This window comes from Manihot esculenta, chromosome 6 (genome assembly GCF_001659605.2).
Source record: "Manihot esculenta cultivar AM560-2 chromosome 6, M.esculenta_v8, whole genome shotgun sequence".
NCBI lineage: Eukaryota > Viridiplantae > Streptophyta > Magnoliopsida > Malpighiales > Euphorbiaceae > Manihot > Manihot esculenta.
In genome coordinates, this window is record NC_035166.2 from 19,426,447 (window position 1) to 19,445,755 (window position 19,309).

The 19,309-nt window shown below is 25.9% G+C and overlaps 1 protein-coding gene across 3 annotated transcripts; it reads right to left on the reverse strand.

The window, feature by feature from the left end:
• Positions 1 to 1,626: 1,626 nt before the first annotated feature.
• LOC110617450 (BTB/POZ domain-containing protein At1g30440) lies at positions 1,627 to 7,814 on the reverse strand. 3 transcript variants are annotated; one of them, XM_021760217.2, is made up of 5 exons: positions 7,583 to 7,813; positions 6,970 to 7,479; positions 5,069 to 5,138; positions 2,563 to 3,783; positions 1,627 to 2,416 (listed from the first exon to the last, which is right to left on the reverse strand). In XM_021760217.2, exons 2-5 carry the CDS (start codon positions 7,026 to 7,028, stop codon positions 1,868 to 1,870), a joined length of 1,899 nt encoding a protein of 632 aa, XP_021615909.1. In that variant the 5' UTR covers positions 7,029 to 7,479; positions 7,583 to 7,813; the 3' UTR covers positions 1,627 to 1,867. The 3 variants fall into 3 exon arrangements, with proteins under 3 accessions (XP_021615909.1, XP_021615908.1, XP_043813472.1); XM_021760216.2 differs by having other exon boundaries at positions 7,646 to 7,812; XM_043957537.1 differs by lacking the exon at positions 5,069 to 5,138 and having other exon boundaries at positions 6,970 to 7,814.
• Positions 7,815 to 19,309: the final 11,495 nt, after the last annotated feature.

A 19,309-nucleotide genomic window follows, 5' to 3' on the forward strand; every position in this document is an offset into this window, starting at 1 on the left:
TATTTTAATATTTTTTTTTAAATTAAAATGCTAACTAATAAGTTTCTGAATAAAATAAATATTAAAATAGTAGACTTGTGGTTGGTGATGGCTTAGGTTGGGTTCCAACGGTTTTTGAGTAGGCTTGAGTTGGAATGAGTGATTTGTTGGTTTGAGCTTCTATGTGATGGGCTTAGATTTTTAGGTCTTGTGGTACTGTGTCTGGTTGCTTTACGAGCTTTTCATGCAATTCCATTGCATGTCTCAAAATAATTAGCTAAAGTTTAATTAAATTAATTTGGAATTTTTATATTAGTTAATTTTATATTTATTTACTTTTAAATTATTACTTCCAATAAACTAAAGTATTATATTTTGAATATATAATAAGATATATTTATTAAATTTAACTTATTCTTAAAAATAATCAAACAAAAAACTCATAAATATACGATAATACTTTCAAACTACTAACTGAATATCGAGATAATAATAATTTTTTATATCAATAAATTATTTAAAATTACAATACACAATACATAAATTAAAAATAATATAAATAATAATTAAACTAATTATAATATTTATTATTATATGATAAAAATTATGTGTATAAAAATAATTATATTTTTAATTATTATATATATTTATAATAAATTAATGTATACATTTATATATCTTATCTTTTTCACTAAATAAGCATTGGAGGTTTTGAAAATATATAATAAATATATATTTTTTATTATCTATCAAAATTTCATTTGATATTATGCTTCGAAAATTATATATAAAAATTTCAAGGGGTAAAAAAAAGTTTTAGAAACAGTTAAAAAGATAATTTTAAAATATTATTTTACTATGTTAATTTAAAAATTATTTACTTATCAAAAAGATTGAATAATATTATTAACAAAAATGAAATAATTGAATTTAATAATAACAAATAAGAATATTATTAAATAAAATATTTATTTTATTAATCAAATAAAACTAATTATTTTATTAGTTGAATTGGATGGGATCCATTATCATCCCTAACCGGGTATGGCCCTTGAACTTCGAGAAGATGAGCATCTAGAGTTTTAAAAACAGTCGAGACAGAACCTCTGCTTTTATATTATATTTAATTTTTTATAAACTCATATAATTATTTGTACGAATTTTTTATTTTTAAATATTTATTTTCATTATAATCATTAAAAACTTTTTTTTTTCTAAGAAGAAGAAGAAGGAGGCTGAAATTTTCAAACATAAAAAAGTTGACTTTTCTTTTTGCCGAATGAAAAAGTTGAATTGAATATAATTCAATTGGCTAGTTTGACAGCCTGACATATGGTGGAATAAGATATCTTGATAACAGTAGAAAGTCCGATTTGATTTGTTCTTTTTCTAGGTTAAATTATCAAATAGTTGTTATAATCTCCATGCGATTTATTATTTAATTATTAGATATTATTATTATTATTATTAGATTAATTTTTATATTTTTAAAAATTTATTAAAACATTTTATTATTTATAACACTTTCGTCCTTTCAATTCGAATTGGATGCTAAAATTCACAAAATTTAAACCCTAAATCAAAACCAAATATATATATATTAAAAAAAAAAAGAAATATCTTTAGTGGACAGTCAATTACTAATGCTACAACTAAAAATTACAGCTTTCTTTGCTTCCATCTGGATTACAAGGTCAGAAACTACATAAACTACACACTACAGATGAACAAATTAGACAGCAAAGTGACAAACAAGAAGATGAAACTTAAGTTTGTGTCTCTGAACTGACAATTTCAGAAGTACAGCAACTAGTAAAATTACAATTTTAAATGGAAAAACAAACAAATTTGAAGAGAATAAATAAATAAATAAAATAAAATGGGGACCTTACCCATCAGAAGACAAGTTTTTCTTGTGTTTTCCCTGCCTGTCTTTTGCCTTCTCAGACTTGGCACTGCCATTATTCTGGTTGCTAACAGAGCCCTCTTCAGCACTGCACATCTGAGATTTTAGCTTAAAACCAAATTTTTTTGATACATTTCCCCAAGCACTAGAACCTTTCGTTCGACCCAGCTTTTCAATCTCCTGCCTCATGTCTGAACACTCCTTCTCAAGCTCGGAAACCCTCATCCTCATATTATCCATTCCGACCTTTAAAACCTGATTCTCTCGAACAGCAGTTGCCCAGCCTCCCTCGGTAGACCCAGCAAAACCGCTTCTCAGTTGTCTTGACCCCTCTAGATTGTCGGAAACCAGAAAGCAGCCAGCAATGGACGTCCGAAGCTGAAGCTGCTCAAAGAAGAGAACTTGGACTATAATTCTTAGTGGTAGTCTCTCGTTCTGTGCAGCATGGGTGCAAGCTTCCAAGGAGAGCTTCTGACAGTCCATCAGCCTACAGAGCTGTTCTCTGTCGGACTCCGCCAACCACGGGTGTGACTGCAAGTTTGACAGTTGTAGTGAAAGTTAATGTGCATGAAATCTAACATAATTTTTTTAAATGCATAATGGAAACAACGCAGTAGCAACCGACGTGATAAGCTACCATTATCAGGTTAAACATATGATAATGAGGTGATAAGTACCTTCAGGTAAATATCGATTGCACGATAAAGGCCATCATCGAGAGGCCTGGCATAATCAGGAACAGCAGCAGCAAGAGCTTGAAACTTGGGAAGCTTCAAGTTTACGTCCGGTGCAACCTCTGCCAGGTAACCATCAATCAGTTTGGCCACCATTGTGATTGGTGTTAATGATGGTGATCCAATCAACTGACCATCGTCCACTGAACATGGAGAGGCTCCACCTGCAATTTGATCCATGGAAAGGAAGTGTCCGAGAATCCGCTGCACACAGTCCACATTGTAAAGTGTCTCCATAGAATAAGAGAAATTGGGCATCAAAAGATCTTCTAGTGTTGCTTGATCAAGCTGCATCCCAATCCTCTTCTCTAATTTCGATAAACAAGAGGGGCTTGCTTTAAGAATCAAGGCAGTCCGAAGGAGACCAAATAGGAACTTGGTTGGGACTAGACCTTTCTGCATCGGAAGCAACCTATCAATTTCTTCAAGCAAAGTCTTCTGCTCTTCTTCTGATGGTGGAGCCAAAGCTGCAGGAACTACACGGGAGCTAGACTCACTGGCACCTTGGCGCCTATTCAGCCCAGGAAGGTACTTTTTTGCATAGAAAGCAAGGGATCCAGCAATTATCTCTTCTCTGATACCACGAGATTCCATAATGGAAATTAACCTCTTGTAGAGAGGTAAACTTAAAGTTGACACATCCTCGTACCACCAATCTGAACTTGAATTCTTCGGTCTAGCCCCTGTGCTTATCCCATTCCACAAGACACTGCCCCCAGGGCTCTGCATGGGCCCACGCTCCATTATAGGCCATCCAAAAAGATTAGGGTCAGTACATGCTTTTGTGGCTAGTGACTCGATACACCTCTTTGTAATATTAAGTTCTTCAGCATAGGGAAGAATATCATCACATGTTTGAAGTGCTTTTAAAGAGTCTTTCCAATTACGAAGGACTACTTGGTTAAAGAAGGTCTCAGTCTGCATGATTAGATTGCCCTCGCCATAATCCTCGGTCATCTCAAGATGCTCAGCAGCACAACGGAGGTACACAACGTTTGAGGAGGTAAGTTCAAGTTTGACACCGTAACAGAACTTGGCCACAAGTTCAAATGTTTTGGCCCCACCAGGAATGTCAGGGAGATTTATCACACATTTTTCATCCCCTTCTTCCAGTGCTTCTGCAATCAACCTTTCCATAACCCCACTTCTAGATAGCAAAGGGAACTGCAATGGATTATAATATGGATATGTAAGAAACATAAAAGATACAGAGTTCTTCACAACCAAAACCACTTTCCTCTTTCACCATTACCCAGAAAAAAAAAAGAAAGGAAAAAGGGGGAAAAAAACTCGATATATCTCATAGAAGCACAGTAGAGGTATATAAAATTATTGTTTTGCATCTTAGTGCAAAAGGTAAACAACAAGAAGAAACATGGAAAAGAAAATGCAGAGAGAATCAGATCCAGTGGCAATGCCAGAATGCTAACTTTTAGCCAGCATGAAGAGAGTTTCAATGAGGCATCGCTACCTCACATGAAGCAATTAGGCCTGGCCCTAATTAAGACTGAAGTAAACTGCTTTGAATTAACTCATGGCATTCATCTTACACATTTAAAACTGTACCTACATGTTAGATAAACAATACGAGTACATTTAAAGAGTGATAATTATCAATATAAGGGTAGAATGAACAAATGCCTTATCTTGTTCACGGTAAACATATCCTGAACAATTAATTAGTCTACAGTCATGTGTTAGGTGCATGATGCAGGTTCCCAAGTTTAATCCAATGGCTTCCGGATATTGAGCTCTCAACTTCACTTTCTCCATATTTTCATTATGCTGATTAAATTTGACTTCTTTACAGCAAGCTAACTATACATATTTGTAAAAGTATACTAAAACCACAGATATCAACCAACTAGATGAAAGCTACAAGGATATTACACTTAATCTGACTCACCTATGCATAGCACAGGACTATAGCTCTCTATTAGTAAATGAACACAACTATATGTGCTCTTATCTTCACTTGTAAGCTATTGAGAGCATGCAAAAAGAAAGAGAGATATAAAAAGATCAAAGAAAGGCACATGCAAGGTACCCTTTTTCACATTAGATAGTGCAATGGAAAGTTAACAGGTAATTTTCCCTCCAACCCAAATTTTCGGAAATCCCAAATATGTTTGCCTATTGCCACTTTTGAAGATAAAAGATAATTAAGCTTCTTTAAGGAAGTTGTATACTTTTGCACACTTAACAAGCGAAAAACACCATCTAATGCCTCTTCAAATAGCTGTAATACCAGTGAGGAAGCAACAATTTGAGAGAGAAAGAGAAGTTTGATTTCAATTGACATGGTAGCAAGCAGAATGTAGGCTTATGAGCAATAGGACATCAAAGCAACTCATTTTAGATTTATGTAAGATAAAAAAAAAAAGAAAAAATCAAGAGAATATTTAAACAGTGAAGAATTTAGTATAACGAAGGTAAAGAGAAAGGTTACCTTGTGAAGATGGAAGGACATCTCCCCCACTTCCACAACAATATCACTAGGAAGGCCAGTTGTGCAGAACCTACAACCATTGTATGTGAATGAAAGATCAAAAAGATGCTTGAATAAGAGATATTTAACACATCAAGCGGAGTGGTTCAGTCAAAGGAACCTGTCCATAACCCTATTTTTAAAGAATATTTGAGCAAGAGAAACCACTATCATTGACCAATTATGCAATTATATCAAAGGCAGTATTCTGCTCTCATTTGGCCCTGTAGCAAAATTGTCCATAAGAAAGAACGTATATCTGTGGACATCCCAATTTACTGCCTTGTAAGGTCAAATTTAAACACAAGGAATCCTTGCTAATACAACTGAGATGAATATCCAAACTAAATGCTGATGGTCAGTAGGGCCATAACAGCATACATTTTGATCTGTTAGCCGTTGTGTTGTAACATGCATTTTTTTAAAGTGAACAGAAGAAACTTTAATGCATTCTTCATTCTTTCAAATATCACACATTCTTAAGGCACAAGCATTTATAAGATGCATAATGCCCATTCAGCATCAAGGAAGGACTTTTTAAAAGCACCGTTAAGAATGTTTTCTTCAGATATTAATTAGTCTGATGCTAGTAGCAAGCATAGTTCATGTTAAAAGATAACCACAAGGATAATCCATAAACAGCACAAAGATGTCCCATGTAACACAGTGGAGCCAACCATTAATATGTCATGCCTAAGAGTTATGCTTGCTAGGTCCTTCACCCAATAATAGAATACTTGATCACTTAGCAAGTGCAACCTTTGGTTTAGTAAAGAAAGAAATTAATGCTCCACAAAAGAAAATTGAAAATTAGTATTGAAGTTACACCTCAAAAAAATTTCTCTCCCTAAGAATGCTGTACATATGATCAAAGTATGTTTAGATCACAAAGTTCAGCCCTCATATCCATCCACTGAAGTATTTACAGGATTAGGAGATTTTTACAATGAGTCAATGTATGTAATTACATATGCACTGATATGTCACAATATACATTCATGTACATGCATATAGAAAACCCATCATCCTGGAAGCAAGACATTCCAAGTTCCAACCACAAGTAATATAATGGCCAAACTGTAGATTAATAAATCACAGCAAGCATAAATAAACTATATGTGTTCAAAAGATAAACTTAAAGTCCAAGTAGGGTTGTTGACACTGAGCATGCTGCCATGAAGCAACAAGAATTGACAACCAACAATTTAGAGAGGGAGAAGAGGAGTCCAAGAGCTTAGCATTCCAGTATGTACATTAATTTCAATCCAAATGACGCATTCCTTAATTTTGCTTCAACAAACAAGTGGCCAAGTTCAATGACCATTCATCTTACACTCAACAAGTCCAATGGAATGATTTTCAACAAAGTTCCTTTTAACAATTGGATTCTCTAAGCAACTTAACGAACTAAACCTCAACTAGAAATCCAACGACCAAACCACTATATGTAACGATTTTCAACAGCACAGAGATTGACTAGATGAATCTCTAAGGAACTTAACAAAACTAAATCTCCACTCAATATCTGAACAAAAGTTCCCTTTACTAACACACATATTATTTAAGGGGAAAAGAAAAGACTTAGCATAGATGAACATTCGTTGTGAAGTGAAAGTTATACATGAAACAACTTCAATGGATAAAGTACACGAATTTATACACTAGATTAATGTCCAACAACTTCAACTAAAAGTTAAAAGTGAAACTAATCAGCAGCAACAAATAGGAGGTGTATAGAGGAAGACCCAATTCCAAAGAGAGAGAAAGAGAGAGAGAGAGATAGAAAGAACAAAAAATGCAAACAATTCACAGAATGGAGACTGTTGAAAATACCAAGTAAAAAAGAGAGGAGGGTTGCATACCAGGCCTGCCCTTGCTTTTGGAATGCATCACTTTTAGATCCCAGTTTCATGCAAGCCATTTTCTCAGAAAACAAGCACTGAGATTTTACAGAACGAAGCTCCCTGCCAATGTAATCTAATACAGATCTCAAAGTAAACCTCCTTTAACCCAATAATCACAAGAAAAGCAAGCAATTCCAAACCAATATACTCCTTATTAAGAGCAATACACCAGTACCAACTCCAGACAAGCCAAAAAAGAAAATTACAGAAAGGTGATTGTTGTCCTCAATTAATCACCACATTCAAATCAAAGAAGCCACCCTTAAATTTCTCAAAAAACACTCTTGAATTCTTGGAGCAAGCCTCCCAAGACCTTGAAGTAGCAACAAAATGCAGCTCCCTGCCAAATAGTCCTCCCAAAACAGCCCAGAGTCTACACAAAGACTCAGCAAATCACAGAAACTCCTCTACCTACTTCAAAAAACCACTCCAATAAGCCATACCCACTTCAGAAAACGACTCAAGTCCCTGGCCAGAACCACGAAAATCACATAATCAGATACTAACTAGATGTCTGTCAAAAGGAAAAGAGATGAGCAAAAAAAAAAAGAGGAGAAAAATTTAGGTCAACCCCTTGAAATTTGTCCTGAGAGAAAACAAAATGTTACTATTTTGGCTTGGCCAAAAGACCTACCAACGAGATTCCAAAAAAGAACCTAAAAAGAGACGCATGAGAAGGGACGAAACCCGCTCAACCCCATTAAAGAAAGAGAACCCCGCTCTACTCCTTTAATAATTTATACCCACAAAAGCAATAATGTCTCCAGAGCCATGATACACAATGCCAAAAGAAAAAGACTTGAAATTCTCAACATGGTGGAGCGAGGAGGGTGGGGTTATTAATGATAGTCCAAAAAGCAGCTCTCTTGCACACTGTCTCTTGTGGGTCCAAATGGCTTGAAACACACTCGTTGCAGCTCTGGAACTCTTGGGTTTAGAGAATCTTTAAAATCTTTAAACAGTAGTTAATGGGATTTTTGACCAAAGAAGGCTTGGATTCTTGGATTTATTAAGGAATTTTTCCTTAATAGTGATCTTTGAGCTGTTACATACAGCGAAGCCATGTGCTTGAAGCGTTACTTTGTGGTTTCATGGAGGTCAGATTAAGCAAAATGTTTATTAAGATTAAATTAAAATGATTTTGGAATTTAATTTCGTGTTTCATGCACGATTGGGACCAAAGCCTACGTTGTCGGGAGTTATGTATCGATTTAAATGCCATTGAAGAGTCAGTTAATGGTCTTTTTACTATCTTGCCTTTTTCTTTCGTCCCAAGTTTTTTTTCCCTTTTTTTCAAATCCTTTTCCTTCTTTTCATAGTGTGTTAATTTGATTTAGATGATACAATTAATCTCTTTTCTAATATAATTCGATTTAATTTTTAATTAAAATTGATTCGATTTAATTTTTATAAATAATAAAATTATAATTTTTAATTTATTCAATTTAATTTTAAATTCAATTTCTAATTTAATTTTTTTCATTAATATTTTATATATAAAAAAATATTATGAGACGGATAAAATATATTATGAATAAATTATTTATATTAGTTATAAAATTTAAATATTATATTATAATAATTTAATTATTTGAAAATTTTCAAAGCATTAGTGATTTTTTTATTAATTTCTAGACTTATAATCACCAATTTTGTTCTTAGAAAATATACGATAAATAATTTTAAATAAAATAATTTATTGAAAATAAGAAATAAAATTTAATAAACGAAGTATAATTAGAATAATAAATCTTGTTTAGTTTTTTTTTTCTAATATATTATTTATTTATATTGATCCATTAATAATTAAATAACCCAAAGTTATTAAATTATTCTTATATTTACCTTTTATTACCTATTAAATACACAAATAATATGTAATCATCAAATTATTATTTTAAAAAATAAAAATAACTTATAAAGTAAAATTAAAAAGAAAATAAATATATTTTTTTATAACTAATAAATTAAAAGTAAATTTTATTCACTCGAATGGAGCCATTAAAAATAAAATATTTCTAATCGTAATTATTTTATTTATAAATATTAAATTTTCAAAATAGTATTTGAACTATTTATTATAAATATTTAATAAAAGTGAATGAACTTTGTCAAAATCTCATTAAGGAAAAAATTAAAAAGCATTGAAAAACCAGAATCTTAATGAAGACGAAATAATGTGGATCTCTCATCATAGACAGGATTGAAATCAAATAATGAGATGATTACGTTCTTGTTAGACAGAACGTTTGTATGATATTGTCTGAAGAATGAAGCCTTGAGGGACATTCTCAACCACTGCAAAGGTGATCTCTTCTGTACGTTAAGGATGGGAGGCTTTTTTTTTTTTTTTTTTTCCCGACGAGATAATAAAATAATTTGTATTTGAATAATACTTTCTATAAACAAATATTGTCTTCGAAAAATATTTTTTTAAATAATTTATTTTTTATTATTTAATTTTAATTTTAAAAATTAAATTTATTAATGAACTTATATAAAAAAAATAACTTTTTTTCTTTTAAAATAATTTATTTTTTCTTTTAACTAATAAAATAATTTTTATTAATTAAAATTTCTAAATATTCAAAACAACAAAAAAATTTTCGTGAATCAAATGGGCCTAAATATTTCGTTGTTTTATCCGAAAGAAGTCACCCCTGCACAGGTATATTTCATTTTTCTTTGATAGCATATTCAACTAAATAGCCATTAATTATATATAAAATTATCTATATATATAAAAAATATCATTTAATTCTTATAATTTAGAAAATTTAATGATTAATTTTAAAAAATATATTTAGTTTATTATCACATAATTTTTATTTATTTTGCTTTTAAATTTTTTTATTAATTTTATAATTATATTAATTCAAAAATTTATTATTTAATCTCTAAATATTATCATTATTAACAATTCAGTTTTCATATTTTTAAAAATCTATTAAAATATTTTTTTCATAAATAAAATATTTTTTTTATTTTTTTTTAATAATAAAAAATAAAAAAATGAACTATTTTATTGATAAAGAAAAATAATAAAAATATTTTAATAGATTTAAAAAATAAAAATATTTTAATAAATTTAAAAAAAATAAGGTGATTTTAATAGATTTTTAAAAATATAAAAATTAATTTATTAATAATGATAATATTTAAGAATTAAATAAATAATTTTATTTAAAAATTAAATTAAATTTTATAAAAGAAATTTTATTTATTTTAATAAAAAGTATAATAAAATAATTATTTCATTGTGGAAAATAAAATATAAATACATTTTAATAGATTTATAAAACTATAGAAATTAACTTGATAATAATAATAATATTTAATAAATGATAGTAAATTTTTTATTAATTTTAATAATATTAAATTTTATTAAATATTAAAAAATATTTTTAAAATTAAAATAAAATTAAATAGAGTTATAATTAATTTATATATTATTATAATATAAAAAAGTGAATAATAATTTTAAAATAAAAAATAAATGAAAGATAAAAATAGTGAATGGAGGGAGTATTAATCCGTCAAAATCGTCAGATTTTTTAAATTAACGCCATGACACTAAAAGGGACGAAGAATTTCTCTCCTAAAATTACTATTTCTTTATTAAGTGAATAATTAAAATAACTAAAGATTTTTAATGGTTAAAATTAATAAAAATTAATTATTAAATTTTTTAATATATATTTAAAAAAAATTAAATTATTAATTATTAAATTTTTATATTATAAATTAAATAATAATTTTTTTTCATAAATTTATCACCAGTAAGACTCGGTTGTAAAAAAAAGAAAAATGTGAATCAATTTACTTATATAAAAAAATTACTTTTTAATTTATAAGATATATTATGTTTAATGGGTATATTAAATTAATTTATCAGTTATATTTTATTTGACTTTATTTTTTGTTTAACTATATTATCTTTTAAGATTTAAGTAAACTTTTTCTATTTTTAAATAGAATTTAAAAGGATTTTTTTAAAAAAAAAAAAAAATTGAACAACAACTACTAACTAACCACATTATGCTGATGGCATGTGCTGGTTGCGGTTGGTTTTTTTGGACTATATATTTGATTTTTCGTTTATTCCGAATTTGGTAACCTAACATTTTCATGAAATACTGTAGATTTATATTAATTAATTAAATTGATTTTTTAATTAATTGATAATTAAAGAAAAAATCAAATAAAATGGAGACATAAGCGTCTGGCAGTGTTTGGCTCCCTTTGTCTTTGAGGAAACGGATTTCGAGTCTCATAGCGTGTCTTGGAATTAGCGGCGGCACCTTTCGCGCTGCTTCCCATTCTGCTTTCTAATTCTATTCATTTATTTTGGAAAAAAAAAAAAATGCCAACGCGCCAATATCTTTCTCCGGTGGCATTTTTTTTACATGCAAAAGAGGATTTAACCTTTATTGAACTTTCTAGGGCAACATGCTCCAGCACAATCAGCTTCCAACAATAATTTCACCGTAGCACTAGGCTCCTCTATTAAACTCAACCCTAAAGACTCAAGCACCGCTTCATTAGCTAGCCTGTCTGCAACATTATTCTCCTCTCTATAAATATTCTTGAAAACCACCTTCCATTGCCTTGTAAGCAAATCAACACATCTTGCTATAAAATTTATGATGCGAAAAGACCCTATTGCCCCCTTTGAATGGAAGCAACTGGCACCTTAGAATTAGTTTGAACTTCAATTTTCCTCCACCCTCCCAACCAACAAAAATATGCCTTTTATACCTCACTGTTGTGTTCCTCAGTCTAACACAATTAGCCCAAGCCACCTGAATTTCTCTAGCCTTGGCCAAAATTCTTTCACAAGTTAATGAAGGATGTTGATCTATGGTATTAAAGACAACAAAATTCCGATATTTCCATAGCCGCCAAACAGTACAAGCAAATAAAGGACCTCAATCAAGCCCCTCAACCTGTTGACCACAACAATTAAGATTCTTAAAAACCCAATCCTTCACATTATTTACATAAAAAAAACTTTGCTTTGCTGCCCCACCTCCAATGCTTCTCCAAGTTGGGGTCACGTGAGCATAATCTCTAGCTAAATGAAGCAACGATTCTGGAGCAGACTTGCACAAATGACAAACATCAATGTCGGTGAATCCCCTCCTTTTCCGATTCACATTGCACATTATCTTGCTATGCGCAAACTTCCATAAGAATACCTGAATCCTCTCAACCGATTTCAATCTCCAAAATTTCTTCCACCCATTATCAGGAATATTATGCTGTCCAGGAAAAGCTTCATAGCCAGACTTCACCGAATACTTCCCTGAAGCATCATACTTCCATCCCCACTTATCCATTTGACCACCATCCGTAAGACACAATGGAGCAATCAACACTAAAATTTCTGGCGGCAACACTACTTCCAATGCTGGCCACCTCCAACCCGAGCCATTACACCAAAAATTCCTTACCGGAGCATTAATGTAGGCACCAAAGAAAATTGGATTAAGGGACCCACCGATAGCCAAGAATCCTTCTAGAAAAAAGTACAACTACCATCTCTAACATTCTTGACTAGCCCTCCTACAACCACCTCCAAATTCGCACTAAAAACTTTCCACACAGGAGAAGATTTGGCTCTTTTTGTACTTTTTCAAGAAAAAACTCCCACCTGTTATTTCTTAATAATGCACCTCACCCACAATTGAGAAGGATCATAAAATGCATGCCAACACATCTTCTCCACTAAAGCCTTAATCATCATGACCAGATTCCTTACCCCAGGCCCCTTCTCTTTGCGTTGTTTAATGGTATCCCAATTCACCAAGTGCAGCTTCACACCCATGCCAAATAAAATCTCTGCAAACTTTTTCCATTTCCGTGCAAATTGCCTTAGGAATAATAGCACATTGTATGGGATAAATGGGAATGGAGTTCAAAACAACATTAACCATCATTATCCTTCCTGTCAAAGCAAGATGTTTTCATATCATCAAGAATATATCTATAGGTGTCATTGGAAACTATGCCATGCAAAGAAAGCACTCTCAAGTAAAGCCCCAAGTCCGTAGTTCCCTTAATATTCGCCAAATTCTTTATTTGCCGCATACATTCAGCCTTCACATTATCAGAAAAGAATATATTGGATTTAGCCAAGTTTATTTTCTGACCTGAAACCTTGCTAAAGACATCCAAAATGGCCAAAATAATATGCAATTACTCTACAGAAACTTCAGTTAAAAGAATCATATCATAGGCAAATATCAAATGAGAAATAGAAGGCTCCCATCTAGAGAGTTGAATCGGCTTCCATAACCCCTTGAACTGATTCTCTGGCCAAAATAATTAGTGAAATTATTAATTATAATTTTAATATTACAAGGATTGAGATTTTACATGGTTCAAATGATTTATTTACTCAATATTGAAATTATTACCTAACAAAGTTAATAAAGGAATCATAGGTTTTGTTAAGAAAATTTATCAATAAGTAAAAAAATTTAATTTTAACATTTCATGAAAAATTTAATGTTTATAAGTTAGTTACCTCCAAACAAACAATGTCTAAATAATTGTATTTTTAAGAATTGAATAGTTAAATATTGAAATTGCAGAAATTAATGTGTTATTGAAAATATAAAAATCAATTAATTAGTTTTATTATTTTATAATGGTTAAATAATGCTTATTATTTATTTTATTTTTTATTTAAAAATTTCGCCTTTTAGTTTGAATAGAATAAAGTTTAAACGATGAAAATTTTAAAAAAATGGTTTGATAAATATTTCAAAATAATTTGTTTTGAAAAAACTAATAAATAAATGAATAATACTATTTTTTAAATCAATAATAGTGAAATTGTTTCCCTATTTATATACGCAAACTGATTAATTTTATATAAATACTTTTTCCTTTTGGTATTCTAAATTTTTTTTATTTAATATAGATTTAATAAATTAAAGGATAATTAATGAATTATAAAATGAAAGATAATCTCATTTTCTTACCATAAAAAACAAATAAAAAATAAATAATACACAAAATAAATGAGTAATTATTAGAATCCATTGAAAGAATGATGACAACTGAAATTAGAGGTGAGTAATATTTGGTTTAAATTAAAAAAATTGATTGAATTAAATTAATTTAAAATTTTTGTTCGATTTTTTATTTTTTTTTAATTTTAAAAATTTTGATTATTTCAGTTCGATTTAGTTTTAATCAGAAAAAATTCAAAAAATTAAACTTAACTAATTAGTAATAATAATATATTATTTTCGATACTATAGAGAGATTAAATTATATTAAAGTTAAAATATTCTAATTAAATTTTAAAATTTTAAAAATAAAGTATAAAAAAATAAAAAATTTATTAAAATTCTAAATTGATCAAATTAAATCGAATCAAACTGAATTAGATCGATTTGATTTTTTATCAAAATCGATTTAATTTGATTTTTATAAATATTAAAATTTCAAATTTTAATTTATTTGATCTGATTTAATTTTAAACTGAATAAACTGTTTGAGTTAATGCATGCGGTCGTAGTAACTCTACGAGTTTTGCTTCATCCGCTCTTCGAAAATAAAAGGTATGGTAATAAAATTATTTTATTTTATTTATTATTACTTTAATTTTGCGAGAAAAATAAAAAAAGAAATAATTGCATAATGTGTGAAATTGCATGTATATATTAATTTTAATTTTATATGTGTCTTTATTACGTAAAAGGGTAAATATAGTTTATGAAGTTAGAAAACAACAAAAAACTTTTAACTGTTTTTTTTTTTTCTTTTTCATTCAATGTTTTTCCAATAAGGAAAAAAAGTTTTGCATTTATTTTTTATTTTTATTATATATTTATCCAAATACGAGTGAAAAATATAATATAGAAAATTACAAACTATAAATCATAAATTGTCCCAACAATGAATAGACAATTGGAATGGAAACTATGCACATGGTTCTAGATCATTCTAAAATACACACTTTGGGTACAGCACCAATAAAAAGATAAGTGAGGATGCATTAGGATTAATTCAAACAAGTAATGGGATAATTATTATTTAGTTTGAGAATATTTTTAATTAATTAATTTTAAAAAATATATTAAAATATTTTTAATAATTTAAAAAATTTATTAGTTAATTTTTTTATTAATTTTAGTGGTTAAATATTATAAAAAAATTTAAAATATTGCTGAAGAGAATAATTAATAAAATTTTTAAAAATTTAAAAATTAATTAATTTTTTAAAAATTATAAAAATTAAATAATAAAATATTTAACTGCTAAAATTAATAAAAATATTAATTAATAAATTTTTTAAAATATTAAAAATATTATAATACATTTTTTAAAATTAAAAAATTGATCAATAAGTTTTTTCATATCATAAAATTTAAGTAACAATTTTTTATAATTAATTTAAATTAATTAAATTTTAGCAAAAAAATAGGCCCACATGAGAAAAAATAGTGGGCCATACAAGAATCAAATCCAATGGGCTCATATAGACTCGAACAAAACCCAAATGAAAAATGAACTTATGTACCAGAATTTCAAAGTTCCAAAGTTCTGTCTCTCCACAAATTCTTTTTATTGGAAAATTAGTATTTAGTATGAGATTTTTAAAATTTTTAAAATTTATATTTATATCAATTTTAATGGTTAAGTATCGCATAAAAATATAAAATATTTTTAATATAAAAAATTAATTATTATATATTTATAAAATTAATAAGTTAATTAATAAAATTTTATATTATAAAAATTAAATAATAAAAATTTAATTATTAAAATTAATAGATAAATTAATTATTAAAATTTTTAATATCTCAAAGAAATTTTAGACTCTATTTATTTTTAAAAAATATTTTATATTTAAAAAATATTTTATAATGAAATCATTTAGTTTTTATTATTTAATTTTAATTAAAAAAATTAAATATATTAATAAATTGTCTAAAGGTCTCTATACTTTCCCAAATTTCAATTTCCATTTTAAAAAATAAATCTATATAATTATTAATTTATAAAATTATAATTTTGTAGAAAATATATTTTTATATTTTTCATCATTTAAAAAATATTAAATAAAAAATATTTTTTTCATTAAAATAAAATTCAAAATAAAAGTAATGTTTTACCTTTTAAAAATTTTATCAAATAATACAACATAAATTATTTTATTAAAAAATATTTTTCATAAATAATATTTTTAAATATAAGTTTTCTTTTGTAAATATTGTTTGTAAAAAATAATTTACATTTGAAAAATATTTTTTATAAAAAATATTTCTCTAAATAGTAAATATTTTCAATAAAATAATTTATTTTTCATTATTTAATTTTAATTTTAAAAATAAAATATTTAATAAATTTATTTATACATTTGTTAATAAAATTATCATACTGCAAAAAAATGAGTTTTTATTTCTCTTTTTATTATAAAAGTATATTTTAATTTTGAGTATCTTAAATATTATAAAATATAAAAAATATTGTCCTAAAAAATATTTTTTGCAAAAGAAATAAAGTTTAGATCTTAGTTTGTTTGCCAAAAATAATTTATATTTAAAAAATATTTTTCATAAAAAATATTTTTTAATAAAATAATTTATTTTTAATATTTACTTTTATTAAATAAATAAAATATATCGATAAATTTTTATATATAAATCTTAATAAAATTTTTAAAATGTAGAAAATAACCTTTTTTTTTTTAAATAGAAGTCATTTTTTTAAATGATTTAATTTTAAGTTATAAATATTTTTTATTGATTAAATTTTTTTTAATACTTCAAAGTATGAAAAAATATAAAAAAATATTTTTTCTAAAATAAATAAAATATAAATTTGAAAATTTTTATTTAATTTGAGCAAGAGAAAAAAGAAATGAAAAAAAAAAGGAAAGCAGTTACATTAACCAAAAGAAAAGAAGAATGGATTTAAACTGTTGAGACAAAATCATTAGATGGAAAATAGCTTTTTACAAAAATGCTTTTAGAAAGTTAAAAAAGTAAAAAAGAGAGACAGCAAGCAATCAGATTTTTAGAAAATTGATTGGGCTTTTTACCAGTAGGGTTTTGTTTTTCTTTTTGCTATAATTGCTGCTGCCACTCTTTCATCAACTCTGACTTCAACCACTTAGGGCTTCTTAATAAGTAATTTATTTTTTTAAGTTCAAAATATTTACCCATGCACATGAAATTATGAATTAGTGAGATATGCCTTGGTTGTAGTAATTCAATAGAAAAACTTTAAATTTTAAAAAAATATTAAAATTGTGTCTATTTAATTAATATTTTTATTTAATTTTTTTGTATTTATTTTTTTGGTGAGAGAAATCTAGTTAAGTTACTTATTAAAAAGTTTATTTTCTAAAAAATAATCAATTAAATTGAACAGATCTTCATCACTATTTTTTTCTATTTAATATAAATGCTTTGTATTCATCTATTCTTTTGAATATCAAATTCATCATGAAAATTACCTTTTATTATTGTTGGATTATATCAAATTTAATATACATGTGCATATCTTTTTATTAAATTTAATAAGTTATAATCAATTCTATTTGTTAATGGAAAATAATTTATATTTAAAAATATTTATTTTAGATTTTTTAACAATATAATTTAGTTTTTACTATTTAATTTTAATTTAAAAATAAATACATTAATAAATTTATATATAACATATTAATAAAATTTCAAAGTATGAAAAATAAATTTTCTTTTAAAAAAAAGAAACTTATTCTCCATAAAATAACTTAATTTTTATTTAATAAAAAAGAGTTAAAATAATATGCAAAATATTTATATTTTTTATTTTTATAAAATTAAAATTAGTCACATGTTTAAAAAATTTAAAATAATATGTAAAAAATTATTTTTATTTTTTAATTTTTAAAAAATTAAATTAAAGTTAGAATTTTATTTTAAAGTTAACTTTTTTTTAGTTTACAAATTTTAAAAATCTATAATTTATAAAATTAATTAGATATATTTTTCTTTATTATTTAAAATGTAATATTTAAATTTAATTATTTATTTTTTAATTTATATTTTTCAATTATGCTTACAGTTGAAATTTAAATAATTTTTAATTGTATTTTATAATTAATATAATTTATTTAATAGTTGATGGATATTAGACTATTTAATAGTTAACTGTTAAATTTGAATAGTCAATTATGGATAGAAAATGTACAAAATTTTCTTTTAGTATATTGTCCCACAATATTTATCATTTAAAATGTATATGCTCAAATTAATTAGATTAATTAATAGCTTTAATTTTAAAAAAATATAATAATTTGTATAAAATATTTAAATTATTTCAATGGTCATGATTTTTTTATATATTAATATGAAATAATTTAAAAATTAATTAGTATATATATGAAAAATAAATTATTTTGAAAATTATAAAATGACAAATAATTTTTAAAAAAAATCTAAATGACAGTTATTGGGGAATGGAAGTATTATTTTATAAAAATTATTAAATTAATAAAATAATGATATTTTTAGAAATATAATACTTTAAAATATTTAAGATATAATTTATTTTTTAAATAATAACATAAAATTTACTAATTCTTATTATTATAATTAAATAATTGAATGAGTTTTCTTGCTCATTCAATATAAATTTACTATATTAATTTGTATATATTTTTACACTAATTAGTGTTTTTATTAATTTTGTTCGTTAAGTATTTTATTACTTCATCTGTTTTATGATTTTTATTTATATTTTATATTTTGTTATCTTAAAATTATTATTTATTTTTTTATACTATATTAATAGACTATTATAAATTTATTTCATTTTATTTTATTTTCAAAATAAAATAAAATAAAATTTTATAATTTTTTAAATGAGTATTTAAAATATTTTTTAATATTTAATAAAATTTAATACTTTTAAAATAAATATAATTAAAAAATTAATAAAATTAATTATTTTTTAATATTTATAGATAAAAATTATGAAATAAAAAATTTAATTTTTATAATATCATAAAAATAATTAATTGATCTTTTAATTTTATAAAAAAATTAATAATTATTTATTGAGATTATTTGAAATTCTTGTATAATTTTTAATAGTTAAGATTAACGGATATATATTTAATATATGTTTTAAAATTAAAAGATTCAGTAATGAATTTTAATATTCTACAGGATTAAATAGGGATTTTTTTTATATACGATGTTGCTGATTTCGGATCAATGCTAAGATAATCACCCATGTCTTTTTTTGCAATGACAACTCGTGTAAAAACATCCATGGCTTGTCCCACTCT

Excerpts from the sequence above, each read along its gene's own strand:
- LOC110617450 (XM_021760217.2), bottom strand. The coding sequence starts at position 7,028 with ATGGCTTGCATGAAACTGGGATCTAAAAGTGATGCATTCCAAAAGCAA. Across the intron at positions 5,139-6,969 it reads CAAAAGCAAGGGCAGGCCTG|GTTCTGCACAACTGGCCTTC; the intron begins GTATGCAACCCT and ends CAATGGTTGTAG. Across the intron at positions 2,417-2,562 it reads CAATCGATATTTACCTGAAG|TCACACCCGTGGTTGGCGGA; the intron begins GTACTTATCACC and ends TCAAACTTGCAG.